Source organism: Grammomys surdaster, unplaced genomic scaffold (assembly GCF_004785775.1).
Source record: "Grammomys surdaster isolate TR1022 unplaced genomic scaffold, NIH_TR_1.0 131, whole genome shotgun sequence".
In the NCBI taxonomy this organism is placed as follows: domain Eukaryota; kingdom Metazoa; phylum Chordata; class Mammalia; order Rodentia; family Muridae; genus Grammomys; species Grammomys surdaster.
The window spans coordinates 5846907-5874143 of record NW_021604589.1 but is presented as its reverse complement, the minus strand read 5'-3'; the positions used below and the strand labels follow the sequence as shown (position 1 = coordinate 5874143).

Genomic DNA, 27237 nt, shown 5'->3' with positions numbered 1-27237 from the left:
AACATAATGATTTTTAGCTTGGAAGTACTCATTGAAGAAGGTTCTTTGCAAGCAAAATACTGTATTATAAGGGTCAGCACAGAGCCTGAGAACTCTGGTCTTAGTATGCATAGGCTTATACCCAGATATCTGTGATTTGAAAAGTTATCAATGCTGAAAGTGTGACAAGGATTGCTAGGCAGACTTTTCAGCTGAGTTGTATCCACCCTCCACAATGACAAGTTAAAGCAACTCCCTTAAGATAAGGGACCATGTGTTAGACAACGAGATTATTAAGAATAATTCATAATAATAAATAGTTATCTACAAAATCTGAGTTAGCATTGCAAATGCTTGTTAACAAATGTAATATGTTTATTATATATAAGCAAGTATCTGTTCATAGTTCTCTTAAGGTGCAGAGTACAGCTATACTCACTTTTGAGTGTCACTCCTGGCAAACAAGTCCTTCGCCTTTGAGGGGAAACTGATGAGCTAATGTCTGCAGAGCAATTTCATCTTCTTAGGTGAGGCCTCCTGCAACTGCACATTTTGATCATTATGACTATTTGTGCTTTTGTGAAACCCTGCCAAAGAGAACAAGGAGAGCCTGCCAGAAAAAGAAATTCTCCAAGGGTGAGAGATGAAAAATAAATGGGACAAAAAGGTGAGGCTCAAAAGAAATAGGTAAAAAGTAATTACAAGAAAGAAATTAGAACAATTATATAAACTGATTGGCTCTAAGGACACATGGGCAAATCTTATAGGAAAGCTGGCAGTGGGTGAGAAGAAAAACACAGTAAAACCTTTGTGATTTCTGAGGTTGAATTCTCTAGGGGTGATCAGAAAGGTTCCAAAATAGAACCTTTGGGCAGGCTACATATAAGGAAAGATAAGAACAAAAAAGAAAGGAAAAGGGTGTGAAGAGGAGGAATAGAGAGAGACAGGAGATGGAGGAAGGGAAGGAGATGGCTTAAAGAGGTATCTTAAGTTGCTAGAGTGGCTGACTAGCATGCACAAAGCCATGGGTACTATCTCAAGCACCACATAAGCAATACATGATAGAACATGCATAATTCCAGTACTTGGGAGGTAGAGGCAAGAGAACCAGAAGCTCAAGGTCATCTTCAGTCACATAGCAGGTTCAAGGGCAAATTGTGATACATTAAACTCAGTCTCAGTGAAGAGCAGAGAGTGGGAAAGAAAAAGACATGAAAAGAGGAAAGTTAAATCTCCAGAAGGTTTTGGATTTTTGACTCTTCTGTTTCCCAAAAGAGCTCTTTTTTTTTTTCACCTATATTAGCCTTTGGAGATCACTGGCAGAAATCACATGGAATATAAATAGCAACTGTGGCTTTTGTAGCTTCACCTAAAGAAATATATTATGCTTCCAGGAGGCATTGTTCCTTCCTTTTCAACTCATTCTCTAGTGCCCTAGATGAGACAACTCTCAGTTCACTCCTTCTTTTTACTAAAATGAGACTGGCCTGGAGCAAGTTGTCCTATGCATCATGATGGATGACTGGCATTTTCTTCTGTGAATAAGGCAAATGGGCTTAATGATTTCAGGAGTCCACATCAGAAACACTTATCACAGCAGTAACACTAATATGAATTGGCAGCACATAAATATTAATTCCTGTAGTGTTTAGGATTATTTTAAAATAACAATAATTTTTAAAGACCCATGAGCATCACATGATTCAGAGTGGGTGGTTTGGAGACTCAAGAACCTGTTAATGAGCTAAGGTAACAGTATTCAGGACATTGGGGCCTGCCTTTTTGGCTTGTTTCTTAATATCGGAACAAGGAAGTTAACAGGGGGATATATCCCTAGGGATAGCATACTGGCTTCCCTGAAGGCTCATAGTAACATGGCCTGTAAGGAATTTACCCACAGGATTGAAGTACTTTTCTATTGTTAGGATTCAGAGAGGCATCTACCACCACAGTGACTTCTCTATAAGTGCCCACAGTACACTCATCTTGTATTAAGTGTGTGCTACTAAATCCATTAATTCTCCTGCATGAGACACTCTACAAAACTTGCTGCTATAGAGATCTGATATGACATCCAAAAACCCATATTTTCAAAGCTTGGTCTTCAGCTAGGCGCTATTAGAAAGAGGTAGACTCTTGAAGAAACTGCTCCTAAGGCTGGGTGGGGCATACCCTCACAATTCCCTCACTTGACAAGGCAAAGAAAGACAAATTCTCAGAAATTTGAGATTTGAGATCAGCCTGGTTGTACAGCAAATATCAGGCCATCTAAGTCTACATAGCAAAACATCTTTATCTTCTTCCTTTTTGAGGAAAAATAGAACAGCAAGAGAAGTGAGGGGCTTAGATGTAGCTTGCCTAGTAGAAGGTTTGCCTCATACACATAAAGCCCTGAGTTGGATACTCAGCATTGTAGGAACCAAGTTTGGTGGCTCACTCAATGCCAGCACATTGGGGCCTGCCTTTTTGGCTTGTTTCTTAATACTCCTGGGCAATACTACTGTGAAGCCTGTCTTCCTTGTCCTTACATTTTTCTCCTGGCTGCTAGGTAAGTAGCATTGTTTACCACACATAGTCCCATTCTTATGTGCTATCACACGCCCACCAAAAGGGGGCCCCCTACCAATGGACTAGAAGCACCAAAATTGCAAGCCCAAATAACATTTTTTCTTTATAATATGATTATTCCAGGGATGCCATAGTATTGTAAAGCTGACTAACCCTTGCAAGCAAATTTTACCTCACTGTCAGTCTTTCAGACTCATTTTTGAGGACTTTATAAAATAAGGAGAAAAGTGCTAAAAGAAGTATGTGGATGATTATTTTGTTTCAAAACTTCTGAAACCCCAATTATGAAGTGCCTCATTTAATTACTCATATGAAATATTTGGAGTCAGTGCAATGAAAAGGGTTGCTAGATATGAACTGTTTTTAATCTTCATGTTAAATATGGCTGCACACTGTGGTTCTTGTCTCTAGATTCTCAATGGAGTTCTTATTTTCATGTAGCTGACATGTATAAATGCCCAATACAATACAATGCCAATATAATCCTGAAGAAAATATTAAGTTCCCTGTTTCAGCAATGAAGAGGGAGCCCAGAAAAATAGACAAGTGTTCCAGCCAAATTAGCAATGGGAAAAGAATGATATTGTTAAGAAATCTACGAGAGGGGTACCTAGTCCTATGTAAAGGTTATAGTCTACTGAAATCCTAATGAGAGCTACAAGTTATTTAAGTTGCCTGGTACTGTAGTGTCTCCATCTTTTGAGGCAGAGTCTCATGGTGCAGCCTAGGCTGAAATCAAACTCTACCTTACCACCTCAATCTGCCAAGTGCTGGAATATAGGCTTGGCTCTCCACATGCAACTTTCTAATGTCATATTTGAAAAGACAACCAAAATGGTGACATTCAATTTTAGTATATTTTGCTTAATAAGTATGGTATTGCTTCAAAATGTAAGTGTATTAATAATTATTAACAAAACATTTGTATCCCTTCCCTATTAAGTCATTAAATTCTAATGTGTATTTCAGACTTACAGCTCATCTTGATTCAGACTGTCTACATTTCTAGTATACAGTATAACCATGTGGGAAAAGTGGCTAATGTATTGGACAAAGGGAGTTTAAAAGAAAGCTTCAAGAAGGATAAATTTACGTCAGAAAGATAAGCAATTATTCTGGAGAATAGAAATGACCTCAAAGGGCTAGCCAGCTCAAACTCTAAATGGCTACAGAAGGCAGTCTATGAAAAGAAATGCATGTAATTCTTTGTAGATGCCCTTGAACTAAAGGGTATCCATTGATAAGGCATGAGAAGTTAGAGAATAAGTTGGGAATAGTGACTAAGAATTCTGTGGTAAATCTTTAGCTTTTGGGATCCAGGAATGGCTCAGACAATAGAATTTGCCATGAAGCATGAAAAACTGAATGGAGATCCCTAGTACCCTCCCATAAGATCCAAGAGTTATCACTCACCTATAATTTCAACAATAGGGAGCAAGAAACCAGAGTACTCTTAGGGTTTGCTAGCCAGCCAGTCTATCTAACTGGTAAACTCCAAGTTCCCTATGAGACCCTATCTCAAAAGATATAGTAGAGAAACAATTGAGAAAGATCCCCAATTATGACCTGGCTTTCACCATGTATATGCACACACATTCTTGCACAGATTCCCAGTGACACACAAAAGCACTCACACATAGAAGATAGAAAACCCTGGTGCTTCCGTGGTGTCTATGGATAAATGGAAGCATGAGAGGATATAAAAAAAAAATATTGCAGTCATTCAGAGTTCCCATTCAGACTTCACTTGAGCACAGAACTTTTAGGAAAGAAATGACAGTTTAATCAGCCTTTGAGAGAATGGATAGCCAGTGTCATTTACCCTGCAGGGGGTGTAGGTTACACAGAGCAACAGACATAGCAGAGTTAATTATCGGAACCATCAAAAGTTTATGAGTACCAATTTCTCCTGCATGTATCATTCACACCTCATTATCCTCTATAAACAATTAGGCTTTTGCTGTACTAGAATGACATGTTGATATAGAGGGTAAACTTTCATTAGAATATTTATAATCTAATCCTTCATAGAATCAATGTCTATTTTATATGACTTAGGAAAATTGTATGAATTTTAAGCTATTGAAAATGATTATTCATGAAATGCATGATTTCCACTGTAAGTCGTGCCTAAGCCACGTAAACTCAATTTAAGCGCCACACTTATGAGGCTTCTTTATACAAATTATTAAAAAACATCACCTAAATTTAGATGTTAAATGCTAATATAAAACCTAAGTTTAAATAAAATCTACATGTTTATATTTTTTAGTGGAGGAAAACAACTATATAAAAATGTTAAAGTTGTAAATATTAATTTTAAGTAAGTTTAAAGAGCCTCAAGCACACCAGCCTCTTAGCAACACAGTTTTTAATCTCATCTTTCTTACCAATTCTTCAAACCTGTATATATTTGTGTGACTCAAAATGATAGTATTCTAAGCCAGATGTGGCCGTAATTCCAGCAAGTGAGAAAATGAGGCCATAGGATTGCTGAGAGTTTGAAGCCAGCTTGGGCTACAGAGTGAATTCCTGGCCAGCTTTGGCTATAGAATAGAACCTGTTTCAGACAAACCCACAGAGAATAAAACATTACAAACTTACTCAACATGCAGAGCTTGTAGAAGGGTAGATAGTGAGCACAATGTTGCGAGTTGGAACACATGGTAGATAGACATAATTAGAAAGATATGACTTAGCCTCCTCTCCAAAGGCACTGTGAGAGATACATTCTTACTCCATTCTTAAAATGTGGAAAATACACAGAAAGACTTTTTAATTTTAAAGTAAAGAACCAAATAATTGCTTACAAAATGCAATTATACCTCTTTTTTTCCTGCCGCATCCTTGGAGTCTGGCTAGGACTGTAAAATACCAGATGAATGAGGTTGCTGGAGAAGCACACAGTCTATAAACCAGCGTGCCAGTGCCTGTGCCTTTGGGTCATCTACTTGTGAAAGGCTCCTAGTATGGGGTTTCCTCCTGGACTTGGAAGTAAAGATTCACTAAGAAGCGATATAGCTAATATCAACTACTTTATAGCTGCAGCTCACATTGGAGCTTCTTGTAAAATCACTGTCAAACAAAATGGCTGTAAGATACACTCTTACTTGGCTGCCCCAAAAGACTATTTGTTTTCTAGTAATTTAGTTTCTGTGATGACCAGGTGTTTTGCTTATGGCTCTCAGAAATTTCCCTGTCCTGATTATCAAGGTCTTTGTTGTGCCCTAAAAACAAACAAACAAACAAACAAACCAAAAACCCAGAGTTAGTTTCATGAGATTCTGAGTATTCTAAGTATAAGCAAACAGCACTGTTGGTGATAATGTAGCTTTGTTTGTTTTGTTTGGCTTTTGTTTTTGTTCTAGTATATTTCTATTCCTATTCATCTACCAGCTGATCTATCTATAGCTGACTATAATATATGATGCAGTAGAATCTCTAGGAAGAAATTCCAAGCAATAAATATTTTAGGCTTAGGAAGCCATATATCTTCTGTACTAAAAACAACTCTTTGTATTTTTTAAAAACATGGACACTAGTTTAAACAATACTTAAATGAAAAGACATGCCAAATCCTGTTCTGATAAAGCTTGATTTAAAAGAACCAAATGGTGACATGAAGTCTATGTACTATAGTTAGAGTACTGAGATGCAGAATAGATGAAGAACATGGCATTGCTCTGTGACAAATAATACCAAAATTTGTAGTACCTAGATGCATTTCTCAAGAACTCTACATTTTTCAATTGGGTTTATTTTTTATTATTTTCAACTAATTCTATATACTTTACCCATCCCATACTGGGGCCAAGCAATCACATTGTGATCTTTCAGAGATGAGGTGAAGTCTAGGATATCCTTTGTACACAATTGATCTTTTTGGATAAAAGTAAAGTAGAGGAGTCAAGAAAAGTTCAACAGACCTTTCACCATGTTCTGGTAGAGAGCTAAAGGCAAAGGCAAGGATTTAGGACAATCTTGGGTCTTAGGTATGGGATTAGAGTTCTGTAAACTGACAGATCTTCTGAAGTAAACAGAATTCTACTGAGATAAGGAATCCTTGGATTCTAGATTTTCATCTATCTTGGTTATTGTTGGGAGAGATTGAATTAGAACTCCATAAAATGGTCAATAAGATGCTTCAACAACAGAAAGCTGAGCTAACTGTGGATGTGTTTTGTCCTGGTTTGCCTCCTCAAACCAGTTCTTGTGGTCTCTTCTCCCTTGACCAGGGATTTCTAATATCAATATGAGATAAGGAGTAGTTGCTGACTTCGACCTTGTCAGATTCATGCCAGGCCACCCTCACTGGCCTTAAGGATACCTGCCAGTCACTGTCCATCTGGATACCTCAAACTGAAATCTCCAGCAACCAGGTATCTGCTGTATTTCAGTATTATATTAGGCTGGTCACTCAGGTATAGACCTTGGACCAACAGCCTCACCCGACAGTTCATTAGAAACAGAGTCCTGAGCACTCCCATGAGCCTGCTGGATCAGAAGCTGCCGTGTGGGGCCTTTTATGTTATGAAAGGCTTTTAGGCACTTTTCTAATAAATGTGTCAGCTAGTTGCTAAAATCTCTTTCCTGGAAACATTCACAGCCACAGATATATTATTATTGTCAGATGGAGGAGGAGATTTTTAGAACATGTCTAATAAAAACTTGTATATGTCACATACTGTTAAAACGGAGAGAGTTCTTTCCTTGCATTTTGTAAATAAATTTCTTCTTTGCTGTGGAAATAATTGCTTGATGATGTTGAACTATGGAAAATGGATTGCATCCACTGTGTGTTCACCTCATTTTGTCTTTAAAACACATCTTCAAAAAAAAGTACATGACTTGGACATGATTTACAAACTGATTATGATTGGACATATAAAGTTGAGGGTGCTTATGGCCATTTCTTGAGTTAAGGCACGGGGATTCTAGATCTTTTCCTGTGTTCGGTGATTGTATGCTTACATGTGGAACAGATGGAAAAATATGAATGAACTCTAAATGGAAGTCACGGAAGATGGATGAAAACTAAGGAAGTTTAATATGGTTGCTAATAGCACCATTTATCTTGTCTAGTTTTTATTGTAATTGTCATGAGAGAAATAATTGTTATCAAAATTGTTGTGGAAATATAAAGTCAGAATGGAAAACTATGAAAGTTACTTTTTATTTTTCATTAAAACATGGGTCTTTTTTGTTGCCTCCAGAATTTGCTAAAAACCTAGAATATAATTCAAATTTCTCTTTGCAGATTGCCAAGGCACAATACTTACAATTTCAGCCCATATGTACCCTCCCTTCTTCTTTCTGCTTTGTGGCAGATTGTACAGTCCTTAAGGAAAGGAGCTTATTACACATCTACCAGATAATTTTGCGCATCAAATGTTCTCTAGAAAAAGGTTCAAATGAACAAAGTAAATGTAAGGGTAAAGGTGACACTGCATGGGAAGTATATGTAAAACATCTTAAATAACCCTAGAATATCTTTTCTATTAAATGGTAGAGGAGATTGTGGGATCAAAAACACTTGGCGGACTCTGGATATCTTTTAAAGATTTATTTAAGGTTTTACGTGTATGAGTGTTTGCTTTCATGTATGTAAGCATACCACATTATGCCTGGCTAAACAGTATGCCATCCCTTGAAAACGGAGTTGTAGACGGTTATGAGTCACCGTGCGGATGTTGAGAATTGAACCCAGGTCCTCTGAAAGAACAACAAGTGTTCTTAACCATGGAGACATCTCCCCAGCCCTACATAGGTTTTAGAAGGAAAAGCCTCAGAACCCAAAAATGGGTGGGTTTGTAATGGGTGGTAAATTTGGGAGGAGATGGTGAAGATGATCATAATATAATGTATGAAATTTGAATATAGCTAATAAAAACATTTTACAAAGAACAGCCCTGAATGACAGATGCCTATTTTCAAGTATATGTGTTTGCATCCTATATGGAGCCTTTTCTACTTTCTATTCCTACACATTTTCATGGTCTTAGAAATGTGCAGCTATTGAGGGATTTAGGGAAACGCTGTGTTTTCCCCTTGACATTTAGACTGACAGCATTAAAAATCATTTTGCCTCCATATTTAATAGTGAACCTACCTTTGGGCCTTTATATTAACTGTTTCAGAAAATTTGGAGTGCCATGGCCCTATATGGTGATTCAGGATTGCAGCAGAGAAGGAAATCATGTCAGTACAGGACTAAAGGCAGGAGTGTCTTAATTAATAATTCTAAATGAAATCCAATAGAACTTTTTCAGAATTAGATAAAAATAAAGCAAACTAGGTTTGTAGGTTTGGTTTACATTAAATATAACCTATTAAAATATCACCAACATGTGCAAAATCCTGGAAGGGAATTCGGTGGCACAGTTAGCAGCCAGCCCCTCCAGGCATGCCTGAATATGCATGCTGTCAACCTCTTGCCTTGTTTTACCTTGCTAAGGAAACCTGAAGGTTTACTATAAGCATCTTAACCTGAGGATTATAATTGACAGTAGAGAAAACATCACCAGAAGACACTGAGACAGAAGCTCAGACACAATTTATGTTTGAGATTCAAACAAAAATAAAAGCATCTTTTACCTAGGTGATTATAACCTAACAAAGTATAAATGAACATTATCATGAATCACATTATTTTGATAGTGAAAGCCCATTTGAAAACTTTTATATGCCAGTTTGTATCCTGTTTCTCTGGGTCCAGGCAATCTTGATGTGGATTTTGGAAAGCGACCACCAAGGTGCTTTTTATTCCATTACTGTTTGGGACTCTGTATATGTTCCATATTTGAAATACCATCCATCCAAAACATAGGCTTATCTATTTATAAGAGATCACTCTAGTTTCAGGGATTTAACATGTCCCATAAATATTCAGGTGTATGATGCACTCACTGAAAACAGTCCATCTTTGGCTCAAATAATATAGCAAACAGAAACTTCATTCATTTCTCATGAGTAGTGAACTGTTACCATGCTAATAAAAAGTTGTTTTCTCCCCAGAATCTATCCACCTGGACCTTTTCCAGTCCTTTTAAAGATTACAGCTTTTGAGAAAGAGGCCCATTGAAATGATGAAGGTAGACATTGTAGGGCTTAAAGACACAACAAAAAACATAGATTCTAGCACTTTCACTCCATAAAGGAGGAAACTAAAGAGGGAAAACAAATGATTTTCCCAGGTTATAATATCATTCATAGGTCAGTAGCTATAGGTTGATTACCAAGTATGAAATTTCTTATAAAAATAACATTTCATTGAATAAAGGAACTATAAACACTTGTTTGCATAGAAACTACTTTTGGTTCTCATGATGCCATATTTGAAACAGTGACAGACAGGAAAAGTTTGTTAATCTCTGCTGTATGTAAATGTTAGGCTTGTAGCTTAGCCTCTAGTTTTCAGGCCAGGATTCTTTCATGTCTATTCATTTTGTTTTTTAACTTTTAGTTCATAAACCGTATATGTATAGTGATTTCTTCTCTCTGTCTCCTTTCTTCTGTTTTAATAATCTTTCCTTTTTATTAGTCTCTGTAGCTGATGCAGGATTATTTAAAAACATTTGACTCTCTCTCTCTCTCTCTCTCTCTCTCTCTCTCTCTCTCTCTCTCTCTCTGTGTGTGTGTGTGTGTGTGTATGTGTGTGTACACGCATTGTTTATGTGTCTGCACTTACATGTTATAAGAGCTTACTTGTCCATTACTGTAAAAATAGAAATCAGAGGTCAATACCAGGTGTCTTTTTCAAATGCTTCTTCATCTAATTTTTATATTATTATTATTAATTTATTATTATTATCATTATTATTTTTTTTAATTTCCTGGGATATGGTCCTTCATGGAGCCTACAACTCACTGTTTTAGCGAAATAGGCTAGTTAGTGAGCCCCCAGAATCTTCCTGTTATCTACCACCCTTTCCCTGAGCTAGGCTCACAAGCTCATATTTACACTAGTAAAAATACCTGAGGTTTACATGGGTGCTGTGAATTCAAACTCTCTTGCCCAGAAAAAAAAATGAGATGAATTGGTAGATATCTCTTAAATAAAATATACTTTAAGTTTGACAAAATTGCTCAATGGGTAAGTAAACAGCTTGCCACCAAGCTTAATGTCACAAGTTCAATACCAAGAATATGTGTGGTTGGTGGAGAAAACTGTCTCCTGCAAGTTTTCTGAACACTCCATGCATGCTTTCATCTTCAAATACACACACACACACACACACACACACACACACACACACACACACACACGAAGGTTGTTTAAATGTTTAAATTTGCTTTAAACTTAGGATTCTAAAATCCAAGAAGCAAGACAAAGAAGATCAAATGAACTATAATCTAAACAATCAAATAGTTTCTATGTTAAATTAATAAAAGCTCAAAAATGACCATGTATGTGTATGTCTCTGACAAGTGAAAACATGATTTTCATTAAAGTCAGAAAGTGTCTACTTTCATCATACATGTTTAGCAGGTGATACCTTGCCTTTGATTAAGTAGCAGTATTAGGTTATGAGTCATCTGTAAGTAAGTGAAACATAAAGATGAATGCCCTCAAGATGATAAGTGGTTAAAAAAGTGTTTTAACAACACGTTTAAAAATTAAACCATTCCATTTGGCATCTTCAACCAATGTTGTGTGTCGTGAATTGTGCTATCACTGTCAAGGTCTGTGACAGGATGTATTGGGTGGGCTCTGAGAACACATTAAATTTCCATATTGAAGCTAAATTACAAGACTAGACCTTCTAGGACAGAGAAAATTCCACTTCATAATTGGGATGTGTTCAAAGTTGTTTGTGTGGGATCATTCAAGAAATAAAACAAAATTTTTCCTGTCTTCTCATTATTACCCTCTTGAACTCTCTAGAACGTTTATTTAAATAGAGTATATTTATTAATTCATTGAGAACCTCATACCTGCACACAATTTACTTTAATCATATTACTCTTCTACTCCTTATTTTAACTCTTCCCAGATCTATACCTAACCCCACTCCCAACTTCATATCTATCTATCTATCTATCTATCTATCTAATATAATATACATTATATATTATATATATTTTAATAACCCATTAAGTCCTATTAGTACTGCCCATATGTCCATGAATATGGGAACATCAACTGGAACACGGAGTATCTACCAGAGCCCATATCCCTAAAAAGGGGTAACTCTCCTCCCTTTAGCAACTATAAACTGTCTATTATCTCCTCAGCTAGAGGCATAGATTTTTATCCCCTCCTCACTTCATGCTGGATGATTTTTGACTGGAATGATTTTTTACAGGTCTTGTGCAGGCAAACACAGCTGCCATGAGTTCATGAGTGCAATGGCCCTGTCATGCCTGAAGAACCCAAAGACACTGTTTCATCCAAGTCCTCCCTGACCTCTGACTCTTAAATTCTTTTCCAGTTCTTCTTTTGTGATGGCTCTTGAGCCTTTGGGGGCAAGTGATGTAATATTGATGTCCTATTTGTGGCTGAGCACTTGACAGCCATTTCTTCTCTGTACTTTGACCAGTTGTGGGTTTCTGCATTAACTTCCGCCCACTACACAAAGAAGCTTCCCAAAATGTTTGATAAAGTCCAGGGTTCAGGAAACAACTGAGACCTGGGACAATGACCAAATTAGATGAACAATAATTCCTGCCTTCCTCAACAATAATGTAAGTTCCATGAAGAATAGTTCTCTGTCTATGTGCCACAACTCTTCCTTGAATGACTGACTGAATAGTATTTTTAAAGTAATAGGTACTTAGGAGAAAAAGAGCTCCTCGACCAGATTCTAGCCTACATTCAATGTACATCCAAGGGACAGAACAGCATGGGGTGGCTATGTCATATATAAGCCTCACCACAGCAGGTCACTCTTTACTCTTGGAGATCACAAGAAATGTATCTGTATATAAAGGCTTTGCCTCCATGACATTTTAGTTTCTACTTAAAACCTTTTATTAACTCAAATTGGCCAATTTTCTCTTGTGTCATCAGCCAAATCAAACTCACCTAGCAAGAGATTCACTTTTGGTTTTAAATCCTTTCTGGAAGAAAGAAAACTAGTAGGAATAGATTGGTACCTGTTATTTCCTGGCCTTGCCTGACCACACTTTGGGCCCCAAGTTTATTAAGATGGCTGTGAGGGGCTCTGCAGTCAGAATAGACTGCTCCTAAAAGCTAATCACCAGTTGCTCTTGTCCTATAGTATGCTGTTACTTTTCTTGCTTGTGTCTTGTTTGTTTTCCAGAAGCACCAAGATGATGGGTAAGTTCTCTGATTTCCACTTGGTCTACTTTATCATTCTAATTTCTATGCTCCTTCTTTTCGGCATTAGTTACTTTTCTGTTGCTGTGATAGAATGCTTTGACTAAAGCAGCTTAAGGAAAGAAGGATTCACTTGAGCTCACAGGTCCAGGGTTCAGTCCATCATGGTGCAGAAGGCATAGTGGCAGAAGCTTGAGTCAGCAGGTCACATTGCAGAGCAGTCAGAAAGCCAAGGGAAATGAATGCACTTGTTACTCTAGATTTCTTCTTTTTATTCACCATGGAACCCAACCCCAAAGAATGGTGCTACCAATTCTTAAGATGTGTCTGTCTATATAAATTAACCTAATCAATGTAATTTCTCTTGGGCATCCTTAGAGTTTCCTTTCCTGGGTTCTGTCAAGTTCATAATCAATGTTATCCATCACATTTTCCACATTTGAATGATAATGAACTGTCAGTTTATGTTTCTGTCTTGAATTATGCCCTCTGAACAATTCTGAATGTTATCTGCATGGCCCCTTTCTACCATTTATATTATCCAAAATTATCATATGCTTTGTATAAACATTCTAATGGCTTGTACATTAGCTCCATTAACAAACAGTACTTGTTTGACAATTAACTTTGGCAGGCACAGTATGCTTCAGCATGTACTTTTGAATAACCATGGTTTATAAACTATCATCATCATTGCTGAGATTTGAAGGGCAAGAACACATTTCCTCCTGGTGAAGAATTAGGATTATAATAGTTTTGCACATTTAAAACACCATTAAAGAAAGAGGCAAGACACATAAATGAAAAGCATCAAATTTGATTGGATGCTTATTCAAACATGGACCTCAAAAGAATATTACTAGAGTAAATGGGAAGATTTGGCCATGGTCCATACATTTGATAAAATTGTAGCAACATTCAATCTAATGGGTGCGCTACTGCAGTTTTAAAGGAGATTGATCCGGTGGATTCAGAGTGATATATTATGATTACAATTTTATATTTCAAGTACAGATAGAGGATTAAAGGAGTGAGTGGATGGAATAGAAATAGAGAATAAATAAGGAGAAGGGAACAAGGTACATGCAACACTGATGGTAGGTCAGACCTGCTCAGCCTCTACACTGCTGCCATTTGAAGTGAGAGGCAACATTGTGCTCTATAAGATAGTTATCAGTAGTGTTATCTCTGTTTACTTAACAAAAGTAGTGACAACTGAAGCCACCAGCCATTGACATGAGATCTTGGGGTTGGAAGTGTAAAATCATTCCTCATAAGAATCAGAGTTCTTTTTTAAAAAACAAAGATTTATCTTATTGTTATGTATACGTATATATGGATGTTTATCTACAGGGTAAACGTGTACACATATGTCCAGGTGCCTGTAGAGGCCAGAGGTGGGTGCTGGAGTTTCATGTGGTTGTGAGCACCTGATTTAGTGATAGGAAATGAACATTAGTCCTCTGGAAGAGCAGCAAGACCCTCTTATCCCCTAAGTCATCTCTCCAACTCCAGAAACAGAGATCATGATTGAAGAACACAAGTTTGTTGGTCAGGCATGGTGACACATGCTCTTAATCCCAATTCTCAGGAAACAAAGCAGATCTCTGTGAGTCTGAGATCAGCCTGGTCTACATAAGGCATTCCATGCCAACCAGGGCTACATAGAGACAATCTGTCTCTGGGAAAAACAAAAACATGAAGATATTTATTGGACTCTGCTTTTAGTGTTTTTATGTGATTGCAATTTCTTGGAATAAGGAAAAACAAGCACACATTGTTGGGACCATGCACTCATTGTCTTTGGAGAGGCATATCCTACAACAAGTACTTTGATATGGTGAAAGGAAAACAATCTTACATTCAAGGAAATTGGTAAACACTGAAAAGTTGAATATTAGTAAATTTTAGACTTGAACCCTTTCCCTTCCCTTGAGACTTCTGACTTGTTATCTTCACAATATAAGGGGGCGTTTAGAAATGGTGAGGCAATGCATTCTATTGAGTATAGTGTTGGCCTTGTAGGCTTAAAAATTGTAGACCTGTCTGCCAGCTCTCTGTCATATTGCTCTATTTCGAAAATGTCCTCAACTTGACAGCTATGTAGTCATTCAAACAAGTGTTTTTACAGCACTGTGTTCAGGTGCCAAATCCTACACATACTGTTAATGTAAAAAGTAGTAGTTGTTTTAGATCCAGCATGGTAGGCTACTGCTGAACCTATGGGTGAGGAGTCATGGGAAGCTGCATGTCTGTAGGCAGCTTCTTTTACTCTTCTACAAGAGATGTGGACGCCACTTGTTAACAATGAGTAAGACTGAAGAGTTATTCCTTCCATGTATTTAGGTCACCTCTCTAAAAGTAATGCTAAATTTCCCATTTCTGGACAATTTTAAAAGTGTTTTATTTTATGTGTATCGGTGTTTTACTTGCACGTATACCTGTGTACCATGTTCATTTCTGGTACACATGGAGACCAGAGGGGCACATCAGAGCCCTTTGGACTGGACTTAAAGATCTTTGTGAGCTTCTATGTGAAAGCTAGGAATTTAACACAGGTCTTCTGAGAGAGTGCTCTAAACTCCTGAGCCACCTCTCCTGCCCTTCATTTCTGTCCAATTTTGTATTCCTTTATATATCTTTAATTAAACTGGACAATCTCATGTGTCAGATTAGCAAATCTACTGTTATCAGGACAGTGTGAACTCCCAGGATTTGAAGCTAAAGCAGACAGGCCCTTGCCATTAAAGAAATCACAATTGACTAGGTCCTGGTTTGCTTTTCTGTTCCTGTGATAAACTGACCAAACAGGAAAGAGGCTAACATTTGAAATGTAAATAAAGAAAATATCCAATAAAAAAAGAATATTCTAGAAGTACATCATACACAGGCTTTTGATTGTGACTAGTACGCAGAGACCTTGGTAGCTATCCAGCACAAAGATGGAGAACAGACATGTTTTAATAATCAATAGAAAATAGAGAATAAAACAAAAAAGATGGAAAGGCAAAGAGTCTCATCGTCCACATTGATAGCCTATGACTGGGGAGATATCAGAGGAGGGACTCAAGCAGGAATAGAAGCAGGAACCATATAGGAACACTGGTTACTGGCTCAGTTCTTACACCTTGTGCAACTTGCTTTCTTACACCACCCACGCAGGACTACTTGTTCAGGGATGGCACTGTCCACAGCAGGCCAGTCCCTCCTACATCCATCAACAATCAAGAAAAGATCACATACAAATGCTCAGAGGCAGATCTGATAGGAGGATTTCTTTAACTAAAGTTTCCTCCTTGCAGGTGACAGCTATGAAATGAGAGAGGGAAGGGGGTAGGTGAGCAGAACAGTAAAGTGAAAGAAAATGAAATAAACAAAAACACAAAAGCAGAGATATAGAAAGTGGGTTCTTAGAGAAGGGGTCTGGGGAGATGTCTCCACATATGATAAAATGATAGGGAGGCTGGTGCTATAAATTCCTTATAAAAATGAGTAGGATCTTAGGCTGGAGAGAGCTGGGTGTGATAATTATGGATGCATATTTTCGGAATCAGCAGTTCTGGTTTTCCCTTTCTATTTTGTTTTCGTGTGTGTGTGTGTGTGTGTGTGTGTGTGTGTGTGTGTGTGTATGTGTGTATGCATATGTGTATGGTACATTCTTGTGAATGTGTGGGTGTGTGCACTTGTACAAATGCATGCAGAGACCAGAGTCTCAGCAGGATGACAGGAGTCTTCCTCTATTGCTCTCCATTTTCTTTCCTTTTGTCAGGGTCTCTGATAGAACAAAAGCTTGCCATTTAGGCTAGGCTACCTCCTTTGTCCAGTGCTGGGGTAATAGGTAATCCTATGCCTAGCTTTTTCTGAGGGTGCTGGAGATTCTAACTCAGGTCTCTGATGCTTGCAGAGCAAGTGCTCTTATGTGCTGAGACATCTCCCCAAACCCCTTCCTTAAGGATTATTTTCCAGCACTCAGATCAATATGTGATATAAGCTAGTCACTCGACGTTTTTTACAGTTGGTAACATGTGCATGAGAAAAGTAGTGAACATACCCAGAAATCAAAATGCCCTAGTGCTACACGAAAGGCTGCATTAGAGGATAATTCGAGTAGTTCAAGCCATTCTCAAACTCACTATATAGCCATGAATGACCTTGAAGTATATACTGACTTCCTTGTCACCACCTTTTGGGTGCTGTGATTTAGATTCAGGTATCATGACACCCTGGTTTACAAACTGCTGGGAATTGAACACTGAGCTTCCAGCCAATTAACTGAGCTGTATCCCAGCCTTAATAATAAACTTTGGGGAGAGGTTAGTAGTAGGGATTGGATTTGGGATCTTTTTGCTTTTTGCTCTTTCAAAAATGAAACCTGGCTTTCCTGGTCTTCTGTACAATTCAAGGCAACATATAATTACCTTTCTAGACTCTGAAGAATTCAGTAATCTAAAACATCTAAGTGTACTTTGCCAAAGTTGGATTCAATGTAGGACTTTAATAATGTGGCTTTAATAATGACTCCTGTGTGTGTGATACCCAGTTACTATAGACATTGTCCTCAGCCCCCTCAAGTTTCCTGGGACTGGCACAGTAGAACTGTTTATAAACCACAGCTTAAACCAGGTGTAGTGGCTCATACCTGTAATCCCTGCATTCAGGAAGCTGTGGCAGGAGGAGCACCAATACTTCAAGGTTCACTTGAGCTAAAGGGTAAGACCCTATATAAAAACACACGAGGCTTTGTCTTGCTTGCCTATAGTTTTGGAAGGAGAACCAGTTAGCCTGGATTTCGTTTTTCTTGTTAGGAAGCATAGGATAAGACAGGTCTGATTGTCTGATATGAAAGTCATCTCACAAATGGTTTGATAATGAGACTAGTAAATTGCATAGTGGAGCAGACCAAACTGATCAGACAAAAATGTTTAATGCCATTGTCAGATTATACATTCAAATGTCATAATACCATAGTTAAGCTCTTGAGTCATAGTAAGTTTCTCCTTAACTAAAATGATTTTGTGACAAGTGTACTTGAGATGATGTGCTTTCCAAAGGCTTGGCATTAGTATTTAAAGATGTGTTTTACTTCTTCATTGTACTTTCATGCCCTTCTTGTCACAACAGAAGTGACATCTTTCTAAATGTTTGGCGGGATGCTTCTGTCTGGATGGCTTTGATGTCTTAGTGACCTGAAGTCTCAAGTGTACCTGCTGCAGTCTACCCATAAAGGGTCATAGAAAAGCAAGCTGTTACCTGCTGTGTGAAATCAAAATGTCCTAGTGCTACACTGTAGGCTACATAAGAGGACAGTGATGTTCAGAAGTAGAGGACAATGAAATCACTTTCAGGCCATGTCTGTGTATAGGATAGTGTGATAGACACCACATAGCAGGCTTGTCAGTCATGTCTTTGCCTGCTCTAGGGATAAAAGACTACAGGACAAGCCTCCCTAGGGGTCATGCTGAATGTCCTTCTCCAACCACAGTAGAGTACACCATGCGAGTCACAAAAAGATCATGGCTATCACCAAAACTTGGAGCGTCTAAAATCTATCCAGACCCATCTTCTATTGTTAATTTTCCTCTCTCCCTGTCTTCTCCCTTTTACCTTAATCCCTTTGCATTTGAACCTAGAACCAAGACAAATACTAGCTACTTCAAATGCAAGCCTGTGTTGGAGGATACTTGGTGGTATCTGGTGAATTTGGGTACCATAACCCAATGTCACTTGAATTATCCTGAGGAGGTATAAATTAGCATCCATTTGCCCCACATCAGACACAAGAACCAAATGAAAGAAATTATCTAACCCAAATCTATGTTAGTGAACAAGTAAGTGTATTGGGCTTGCTTACTGGGTGGGGTGCTCTTTCCTGTAGTATGGATGACTCTAAGGCAGCTCCATTACCAAAAAGCCCACCCCAGGCTAGGTGACAATTCAGAACTGTTATATCCCTGTAGTTTCATACATGATTTGAATGCAGTTGACTAGTCAGAGTGTCTCCCTTCCCTGGCAATTGTAAGTACTATGTAAACTCAGGGAGCCCTTGGGTTGGCATTTTCAGGAACTTCTGGGACTTATAAGTTTTCTTTACTTCCTGAACCATATAAGTTTCATCTACTTTCTAAAATCTTAATGACCTTCCCTTATTACTTCAGGAGGGAATATTTTAATTTGGAGGACACAGCTACACAACACCTAGCCACTAATGATATTAACAGAAAAATAAATGGGGAAATGTGTTCCATTTTATATGTCCATATGCAAAACTGTATAACCTTGGGTTAATCTGCAAAATAATTTCTGTGAGTTCACAGAAGTAAGAATGATCAGATTCTGGGTCAACATTTATTTTGTTGTATTTTTCATAGTGCCACTCAATGTCAAGGATGAATAACTGAATAGATAAGTCTCTGGTTTGCTCATATTTCAAATACATATAAAAATTCACTCCTCTGCAAGTCTCAAAGACTGCAGTGTAATGTTGGCTGCCAGTCCTATATGATTATTATCAAATATATGAAAAAGCTCATGGGCTCTCATATATGTTAATTATGGCAATGTAACTGCTTAGGACCTTGGAGTAGGAAGCTGCAGGTGTCAACCTTGGGTGACCTTCTAATTCAGTATTAATATGAGCAGCCATTTTTCTTTGAATGAGTTCTAGTTGGGCTCTCACCTACTGTCCTGTTTCTTTACCCAGAACAGTCTGTATAAAACATGGTCTTTTATATACTGTCCAAAGATCTAGTTTCCCAGGAAACCATGTTGGCTTCCAAATGTATTTATAGCATGTATGTGACTGACACAGAAGGACTGAAGGAATTTAGCTACAAATTGTAGTTGGGAGCTACCATATGGGTGCTAAGAAGCTAACATTGGTCCTTTGCAAGTGCTCTTAATACCCTGGTCATCTCTCCAATCTTGGAGATGCCTGGTTTAGCAGCATCCCTGGCCTTTAACCCTTAGAATAAAGAAAGACATCACAACATTTTTCCTACCTATGACCACCAAAATCGTCTCCAGACACTGCTAAGTTCCTCTGGAGACAAAACCACCCTGTTATGAGAACTACTTTGTAAGAATAATTTACCTATGTAGGTGAAGAAAACAAAGTAGAGTTAGATTTACCAAAAGATCATATGTGTAATAAAAGGCAGGTTTTGCATCTACCTGACTCAAGTCTTTGCAACCTGTTTTCAGAGCCCTTTCTAATGGTGAACTGCTGAGCTATTCCAAACAAATCAAATAGCCTGGCCTGCTTGATGGTGGTTTCTAAGAGCTCACCCTTTCTTAGGATGGACTGATCATAAAGATTCAGTCAGTTCTACAAGCAGAGACAGACACACAGCAGGAGAGCATTAGTTACTTCTACCAGTCATCTTCGCACCAATAGTTCTGCAATTTTGTCTGACCCATTCATAGATGCTCTCATTTCACAAAAATAAATAAAATAAAAAAATAAATAAATAAAAATTAAAAAATGTGCAAATATCTTTTTTGCTCATGGATAGTTTTTGTCTGTTGCAAACAATGGATGAGTGAGACTCAAAGTTGCAAACCAGTTCAGTCAGTCTAGGGAAGTTTCTAGAATGATTTAAATAGCCTTGACAATGTAGGTCGCTATTTTTAAGGCTGAGGTAAGTGTTTGAAAGTGGTTCACACAGCCATGATCTCAGATAGGACTTGCAGAACATTAGGATTGCAAGGATCTCAAGGCTTTTCCTGGGAAAAGAAGAAACTGGCCCACTGTATCTTAGATCACAGGGCTTTTTCCTTCTGCCTTGGAAGTGGTCTAGCTCAACAACGAAGTTTATAGAGAAAGGTCACTGCTTGTTTCAGCCTCTTCTTGTCAGACTGGGAAGGAAAATTGACAGTCTTTCCTTCTTTTCCCATTCTGAGTGCTACACTCTTTTCACATGCGGCACCATCCTATACTAATTACTCCACAGAGGTAACATTCTCACACTGACATGAGGCCTCTGACAGACACAAGTCCTAAAGAGGATAGACAGTTCAAGTAATTTATTCAAGGTTATGGGCAATAAGTGAAAAAGAGATTATTTGTAACCTAGCAATTCCAAACCTTGACTGGACATCAATCATCATTGCCCAAGTGTTGCATAAGATATAGGTTTGTGAAAAAACTGAGTATGGATATTTCTAACTTAATGGAGTTTCCTGAATATGGTGATGCCAGGCTGCAAATGATGTGATCATGGCCTGGCAGCATATCAACATTAGCAACCCTGATGGAAGTTCAACAGAATTGCTAGGATCCTGCTTAAGAGAGTCTTTAGGTAATCAGAAATAATCTTGAGGCTGAGGTGCCCTTGGACAAGAAAAGTAAAACCTTTCCAAGGAGGTGGTTTGATAATGGCCCCAGCTCCTGGGATTGTACCTAAGAACTCAGAATAAGTTCATTCTGAGACTGTCAGGGGAAAAAAGGTGTGAATCTCTCACAGGCATTCACTTGGACCATTATTGTCCCCAATGAAGATCTCTGCATGGTGTTACCACAGTTGCCTGACCCCTTCTAAGGAACTGAGCATGATTTCTGAATTTGTTAAATCACAACATCACTGTTTTTACGTGTATGTTGTCACACTCTGCTGTCCTTCTAGAGTGACTGCTTAACATTCTTTGTAGATCCCGGCATGGTGGCTCATGCTTATAGTCCCAATACTCAGGGAGATGAGTCAGGAGGATTGCTCTGAGTTCAAGATCAGCCTAGGCTACATAGAGAGTTCCAGGGCAGTATGGAATGCAGAAGGAGATGCTGTTTTAAAGTGCACAAAGCAAAATATACTGGTTAGAAAAGGTTGTGCTGGAAGTGAGAGAGCAGAGGCACTTGGGAGTAGTGCAGAGGAAGGAGATTTCTAGAGCCTTTCTTCACCTAGCAGAAGAGGATTCACTATCTCCTATGGCTATATAATCTATTAAAGTAGAGCTCTCAGTTATCATACTGCAGAGGAGCCCCTTTCTAGTTCTGGCATCTGTTGTTGATTTTTCTCAAGTCTGTCGTGGATAGATTCTTTACAAGTGTTTTTGTTTGTTCTTCCTACACTTTTAATTTTCTCAGTTCGACAGAAGCCTTTCCAACCCACATATTTTTACATCAACTCATTAACAGGTGGTTATATCTATGTCTGATTTTAATTAGTCCATAGTTAATTTTGATGCCCCTTGACCTAGAGGATCACAATTAGTATGTGTGCTGTTGCTGTTCTGGAGGTAGTCGAACAGTGGTTTTCTGGTGCTACCATTTCATTTTAGGGAGAGACATTATTTGAAAGCATCCTGTGGAATGGTTGTTTGCCACACTGTGGACCTCTTACCCAGGACAAAATGTGGATTATAATAAAATTCAGCAAATAAAATATAATCCAAGCTTCCTGCAGCTCCTCATTAAAATGCTGCATTTGACATTTCAATTGCATTAGGAAGCCTGTGTCTTTCCTTAGGTGATTAGTATTTTATGTTATGTATGTGGAAAGGAGCCAAGATAGAAAACCAATGGGGAAAAAGACATTTCCTCTAACTAAAGGGGCTAACAGGTACACAGTATATAATTTGGGATTCCAAGATAAATTATAGCATCCTTATAGGTAACCTTCCTTTCAAAGTCAAGAACAGACTCTATGTCCCTTCTAACTATACTCCAGCTTTGGGGGAAAGTTTTAAACAACGGAATAGACTCTATTGGAACCTATTGGAACTTGCTTTTTTTTGGTCCCATCTTAAAAAGCTTTCCAAATGTGTTCCCTGCTGATATAAGAGAACTAAATGTGAGTAAATTTTTGCTTGTTAGTTTATTAATAGTACTTTAGTGTAAAGTCCATGTGTTTTCTCACCTGGGGGAAATAGCAGTTTTTTGTTTTCTTCAAAACCACCAGAGGAAATCGCCACTGCTGACATTTGCATAAGCCGGGGAAACAAAAGAGGTGGCCATGTCTTTTCTTTTAATAGTGAGCAAGAAATGGTCCTAGGGTGGCATTCTAAATTTACCAGACCTCTATAAATTTTGTGAATACTTTTGATCCATACTCTTTATTGGAGGTGGTCACAAGACCAAAAGGAAGTTAAGAAAAAGCAATAGGAGGGGATTTAAATTATGCAAATCTTCCTCTGTTGTGGAGGAGTTACAGGAAATGGGCTTGCATCTCTTGACACTGGTTGAGTCACTGGTTGATGATGTGGTGGCAGGGCAAGGGCATTGAGGAGAGGTGTTACTTTGGATACTCACCTTAGAAGGGCAACAGGCTGCTTGAAACCTAGCACTTTGCATCCTGTACAAAAGAAGGTCCAGCCAGGGAAGCAGAGGACAGGTGCAATCCATGTTCTGCCTGCACTCACTCATTTTCTAGGCTGCTCTTCTTTCATCTCACCAGAGCTTCCTTCTTGGTATAAAGGGCTCTCTGGTGGCTGCTGCAGCACGGACTCTGAGTTCCTGCAAACATTATCACTGCTCTCTTTTGTTGGTGACAATCTGGCATTTGGAGCCACTTCAGGATCTTAGAGGCTGGCTATCAGATGAGCTACTTCTCTTTGATCTAAGGAACCATATGACAGAGGATGTGGAGTAAGGTTAAAATGACGTTACTTCCTTCTTTCCAGAGTCATGGGTAAGGACTGAAGAAGTGTTGGGTGTTCATGGGAAGGCAGGGATGAAGTGTACAAACCAGCATTTGGTAATCAATTTAGAAACTGGCTACAGGTCTCCAATTAGGGACTGGGCGTATGCAATGCCGCCTATCACAGTGGCTTGTCAGCAGGAATTATGGCCTGTTCCTTTTGATTTTAAAAGACAAATATATAGAACACATTTTGTCTTTCATTGTATTGACAGGCAAATTGATCTGGGGACCTTATAATGTGGAAAAGATGAGGCATAGATATTTGTTGCAAGTTAACAGTGAGGGTTAATTTAATGTTTTATGACTGACTTTGCTATGATTATACATTTTATATTTGCAACAGGAATCTAGAAAACTTCAATTTGCTTTTTTTTTCCTTAAAAGCATAAAACATTAATTTATCTTCATGTGTGTTTTTTAATATGGCAATGTAAAATCTATGTATGTGCCCAAAATCTCTAAATATCTGTCATATCTAAATATGTATCTTATGGCCAGAACGACAAAGAGCTTTCCATCAAAGCTTTCCACAGCAAAATTATTTAATTTTACTAACCATTGTCTTCCTATCCATATGTGTATTCTATGCAAAATAGGTGTTCTGTTGCATACAAAATACCTAGCATGCTATCAGATACAGGCATTCATTATAGGTGCTATATGATTGGTTATACACACAGCTCACAATGTAGAGGAATAAGACATGTATTTGTTAAGTAATCCAAAAGGTATGCTCAAGAGTCAGGGGTGATGATGCTTTCTTTGTTTTCTAGCCACAGGACCAAGTCGTCGGGCTGGCCACCTCCCTCAGGAACCTGGGGCTTGAACCAGGTGCCACCCTATGGATGGGAGATGATGACAAACCGAGATGGACGTGACTACTTCATCAAGTAGGTTTAAAAGACACCAACAAAATTGTCTAATGCTCTTCAAGTTTTCTTTTCATTTTTAAAAAAGGTTTTATTTATTCTTTGACAATTGTATACATCTATAGAATGTATTTTGATCATATTCACCCTTTATTCCCCTCTCTTATGGCCCCTCCCATGCCCTTTGGAAACTTCTTGCCAACATGTACCCTTCCTATTTTTCTGTCTTTTTATTTTTGTTAATAGCCCACTGAGTTCAGTTAGGGCTGCCTGCATGTGTATGGGGTTATTTACTGGATAACTCGATCACCAGTAATTACCTCCATAGGATGGCAAGTCTGGCTCACAACAGAAGTGTGCACTATTAAATATTAGATCAGGTCCATCTGATGTCTGAAACTAAAGAATGATATAGAATCTTGTTATTTCAAAAAGTTTTCAAGAGTGCCACTGAGTCATGTACTAAAAAGATTATATGTTTTCATAGCATGTCTTACTGTGAATTTTCTATGGACATTGGTTTATATTAGAGATTTTATGATTCTCTTATTTTGTTTCTGTTATGTGACCATTCATCACAGAATGTCCTGCTTTGACCATTTTGGATGTATCATTTAGCAGCATCCATGGTGTTATGCAAGTATTTGCCACTGCCCATTTCCATGACTTGGTACCCTCTTGTCTTCATTTAGTTTTTATTACTGCATTGAACTACTCTGACCAATACCAACTTGAGGGAGGAAAGACTTTATTTAGCTTGCACTTCCAGGTCATCATCTATCACTGAGAGAAGTCAGGGAAGGAAATCAGGCAAGAATCTAGATATAGGGACTGAAGCAAAGACCATGAGGGAAAGCTATTTGCTGGATTTTTTTCCCATGGGTGACTTAGCATATTCTCTTATATACCCCAGGACCATCTGCCAGGCATGGAAGTACCCATAGTTATCTGGGTATTTGCACATCAAATATCAGACAAAAATTACCCCCACAAACTTGTCTATAGGCCTATCTATGGACAATACCTTCTCAACTGACATTCTATTCAGATGACGTAAACTTGTGCAAAGTTGGCAAAAGCAAGCAGGACAACCCTCTAAAGAAATTTTCTAAGCAGTTCATTGTCACTCTAAGATAGTGTCTGCCACTAAGCCAGTGTCACAATTTAATAAAAGTACAAGTGAAGATTAAACTGCTTGAGTAATGGCTTCCAGGTACTGTTGAGTCCCCACTTTAATTATGTTCATTTTCCTAAATAAAGCAAAATTAGTAGGTGGGTGTGGCAACTGGTAAGTTTCACATGATTAATAATTATTTGTTTATTCTGCTTTTATGTTACAATAGCATCTGGTCTCTTTCTGTCTCCATAAATTTTCTTATTCTAGGAACCCCATTTAAGTGGAGTCCTACAATATATATCCTCTTATATCTGGCTGATTGAATTTTCCATAAAGTTTTCAAAATCTTATTTATATTACAAGATGTTAAAATTCATTTGTGTTAAATAATGAATGATATTCTACTACATGAATATAGTACACTGTTTCATCATCTTCCCCAGGATGCTTATGTTATTTTAATCTCTTGATTACCTAGCAGTAGTGCTGTGAACATACTTGGACAGATGCCCTTTTGAAGGGCTGTGGGTATAGCTTAGTGCTAGAATATTTGCTCTACATGTACAAGTCCCTAGATACACACACACACACACACACACACACACACACACACAGAGAGAGAGAGAGAGAGAGAGAGAGAGAGAGAGAGAGAGAGAGAGAGAGAGATTTTATTGATTTTATCCCTGTTTTCACTTCTTCGGGGGCTATATCTAGAGTTGGAATGGCAGAGCCATATGAAATTGATGGTCCAAGTTAGATTCTATGCTTCACGTTTTAAGATACCACCAGAGTGGTTTCCAGAGTAGCTGTCACCATCTAGAGTTTTGCAGTTTGTTAGATGAGCCTTTATATTGTGGGTTTTTTTTCCTCAAACAATTAGAGTTTAAACTATCTTTGTTCTCCAACATCACTGAAATATTCTTAATTACAAGAAATTAGTGAAATAGATTTGGAATCAGGAAGCACAGTTGGCCAGAGTCCAGCTATAATTGAATAGAGATTTGAGAGGAAAAGAAAATGGTTTTTTTTCCCACCACAGGCTGTTTTCTTTGTTTCAACCAAGCTGCCTGTGTATTGATTAGCAAATATAAGACTATATGGGGAATGGGGATCATTTTTATAAAAGTATCTGTCCAGATTCTTTGAATCTTCTTTACTCAAGCCCAAACACACATGGGGATTTCTGGGAAGCCACCAGGGTAGCAACTCACAGGATTCTTGTGGTTGCTTTTCCAGTCTTTATAACCCAAATCCCTCCTTCTCTCCATAATTGTAGCAGAGAGAAGACACCCCCCACCCCGCTGTGACCACTTGAGTCCAAAACTTCACAAGGGACTACTTTTTGAAAACACCATGGGAAGCCCTGCATTTTCCTTAAACATGAACCATGCCAGGGAATATAGAAGTGCCTTGTGATTTTTGAAGGCTTTCCTAAGGTTGTACTCACAGAAAAAGAAGCCTATGGAACTCAGTGTCAGAGCACTCAGGAAGAAAGACCAGTAGTTTGGATCACACCCTGGATTCTAAACTGTTAGCTTTGTATAGTTTGTCCAAGTCCTTTTTTAAGACAATGTTTGATATTATAACGTGCCATCTATTTTCTAATGGCTACAACTGCTCTCAGTTAGCTCAGTTAAAGTAATCCAAATATTTGTCGTCAAAACTAGAAATATAATTGAGGCAAAATAGAATTTCTAAGGCATGAATTAGGACTTTATGAAGGTATAATTCAGACTTTTCTGATTACTGTCTAGGGTTGTTTTTCCTCCTGTTTGAAAATGTAGGAAGCTG

The 27237-nt window shown here is 38.1% G+C and overlaps 1 protein-coding gene across 7 annotated transcripts in view; it reads left to right on the top strand.

Annotated features, from left to right (window-relative positions):
* Positions 1-27237, top strand: part of Frmpd4 (FERM and PDZ domain containing 4) — a 992697-nt gene that overhangs the window by 719124 nt on the left and 246336 nt on the right. For 6 of the 7 annotated variants that reach the window (XM_028761843.1, XM_028761867.1, XM_028761861.1 and 3 more), the window contains one exon: positions 24234-24350. In XM_028761843.1, the coding sequence (XP_028617676.1) occupies positions 24234-24350 (117 nt within the window). Of the gene's footprint in view, positions 1-24233; positions 24351-27237 lie in introns of those variants that run through there. The other variant, XM_028761854.1, reaches the window with a different exon arrangement.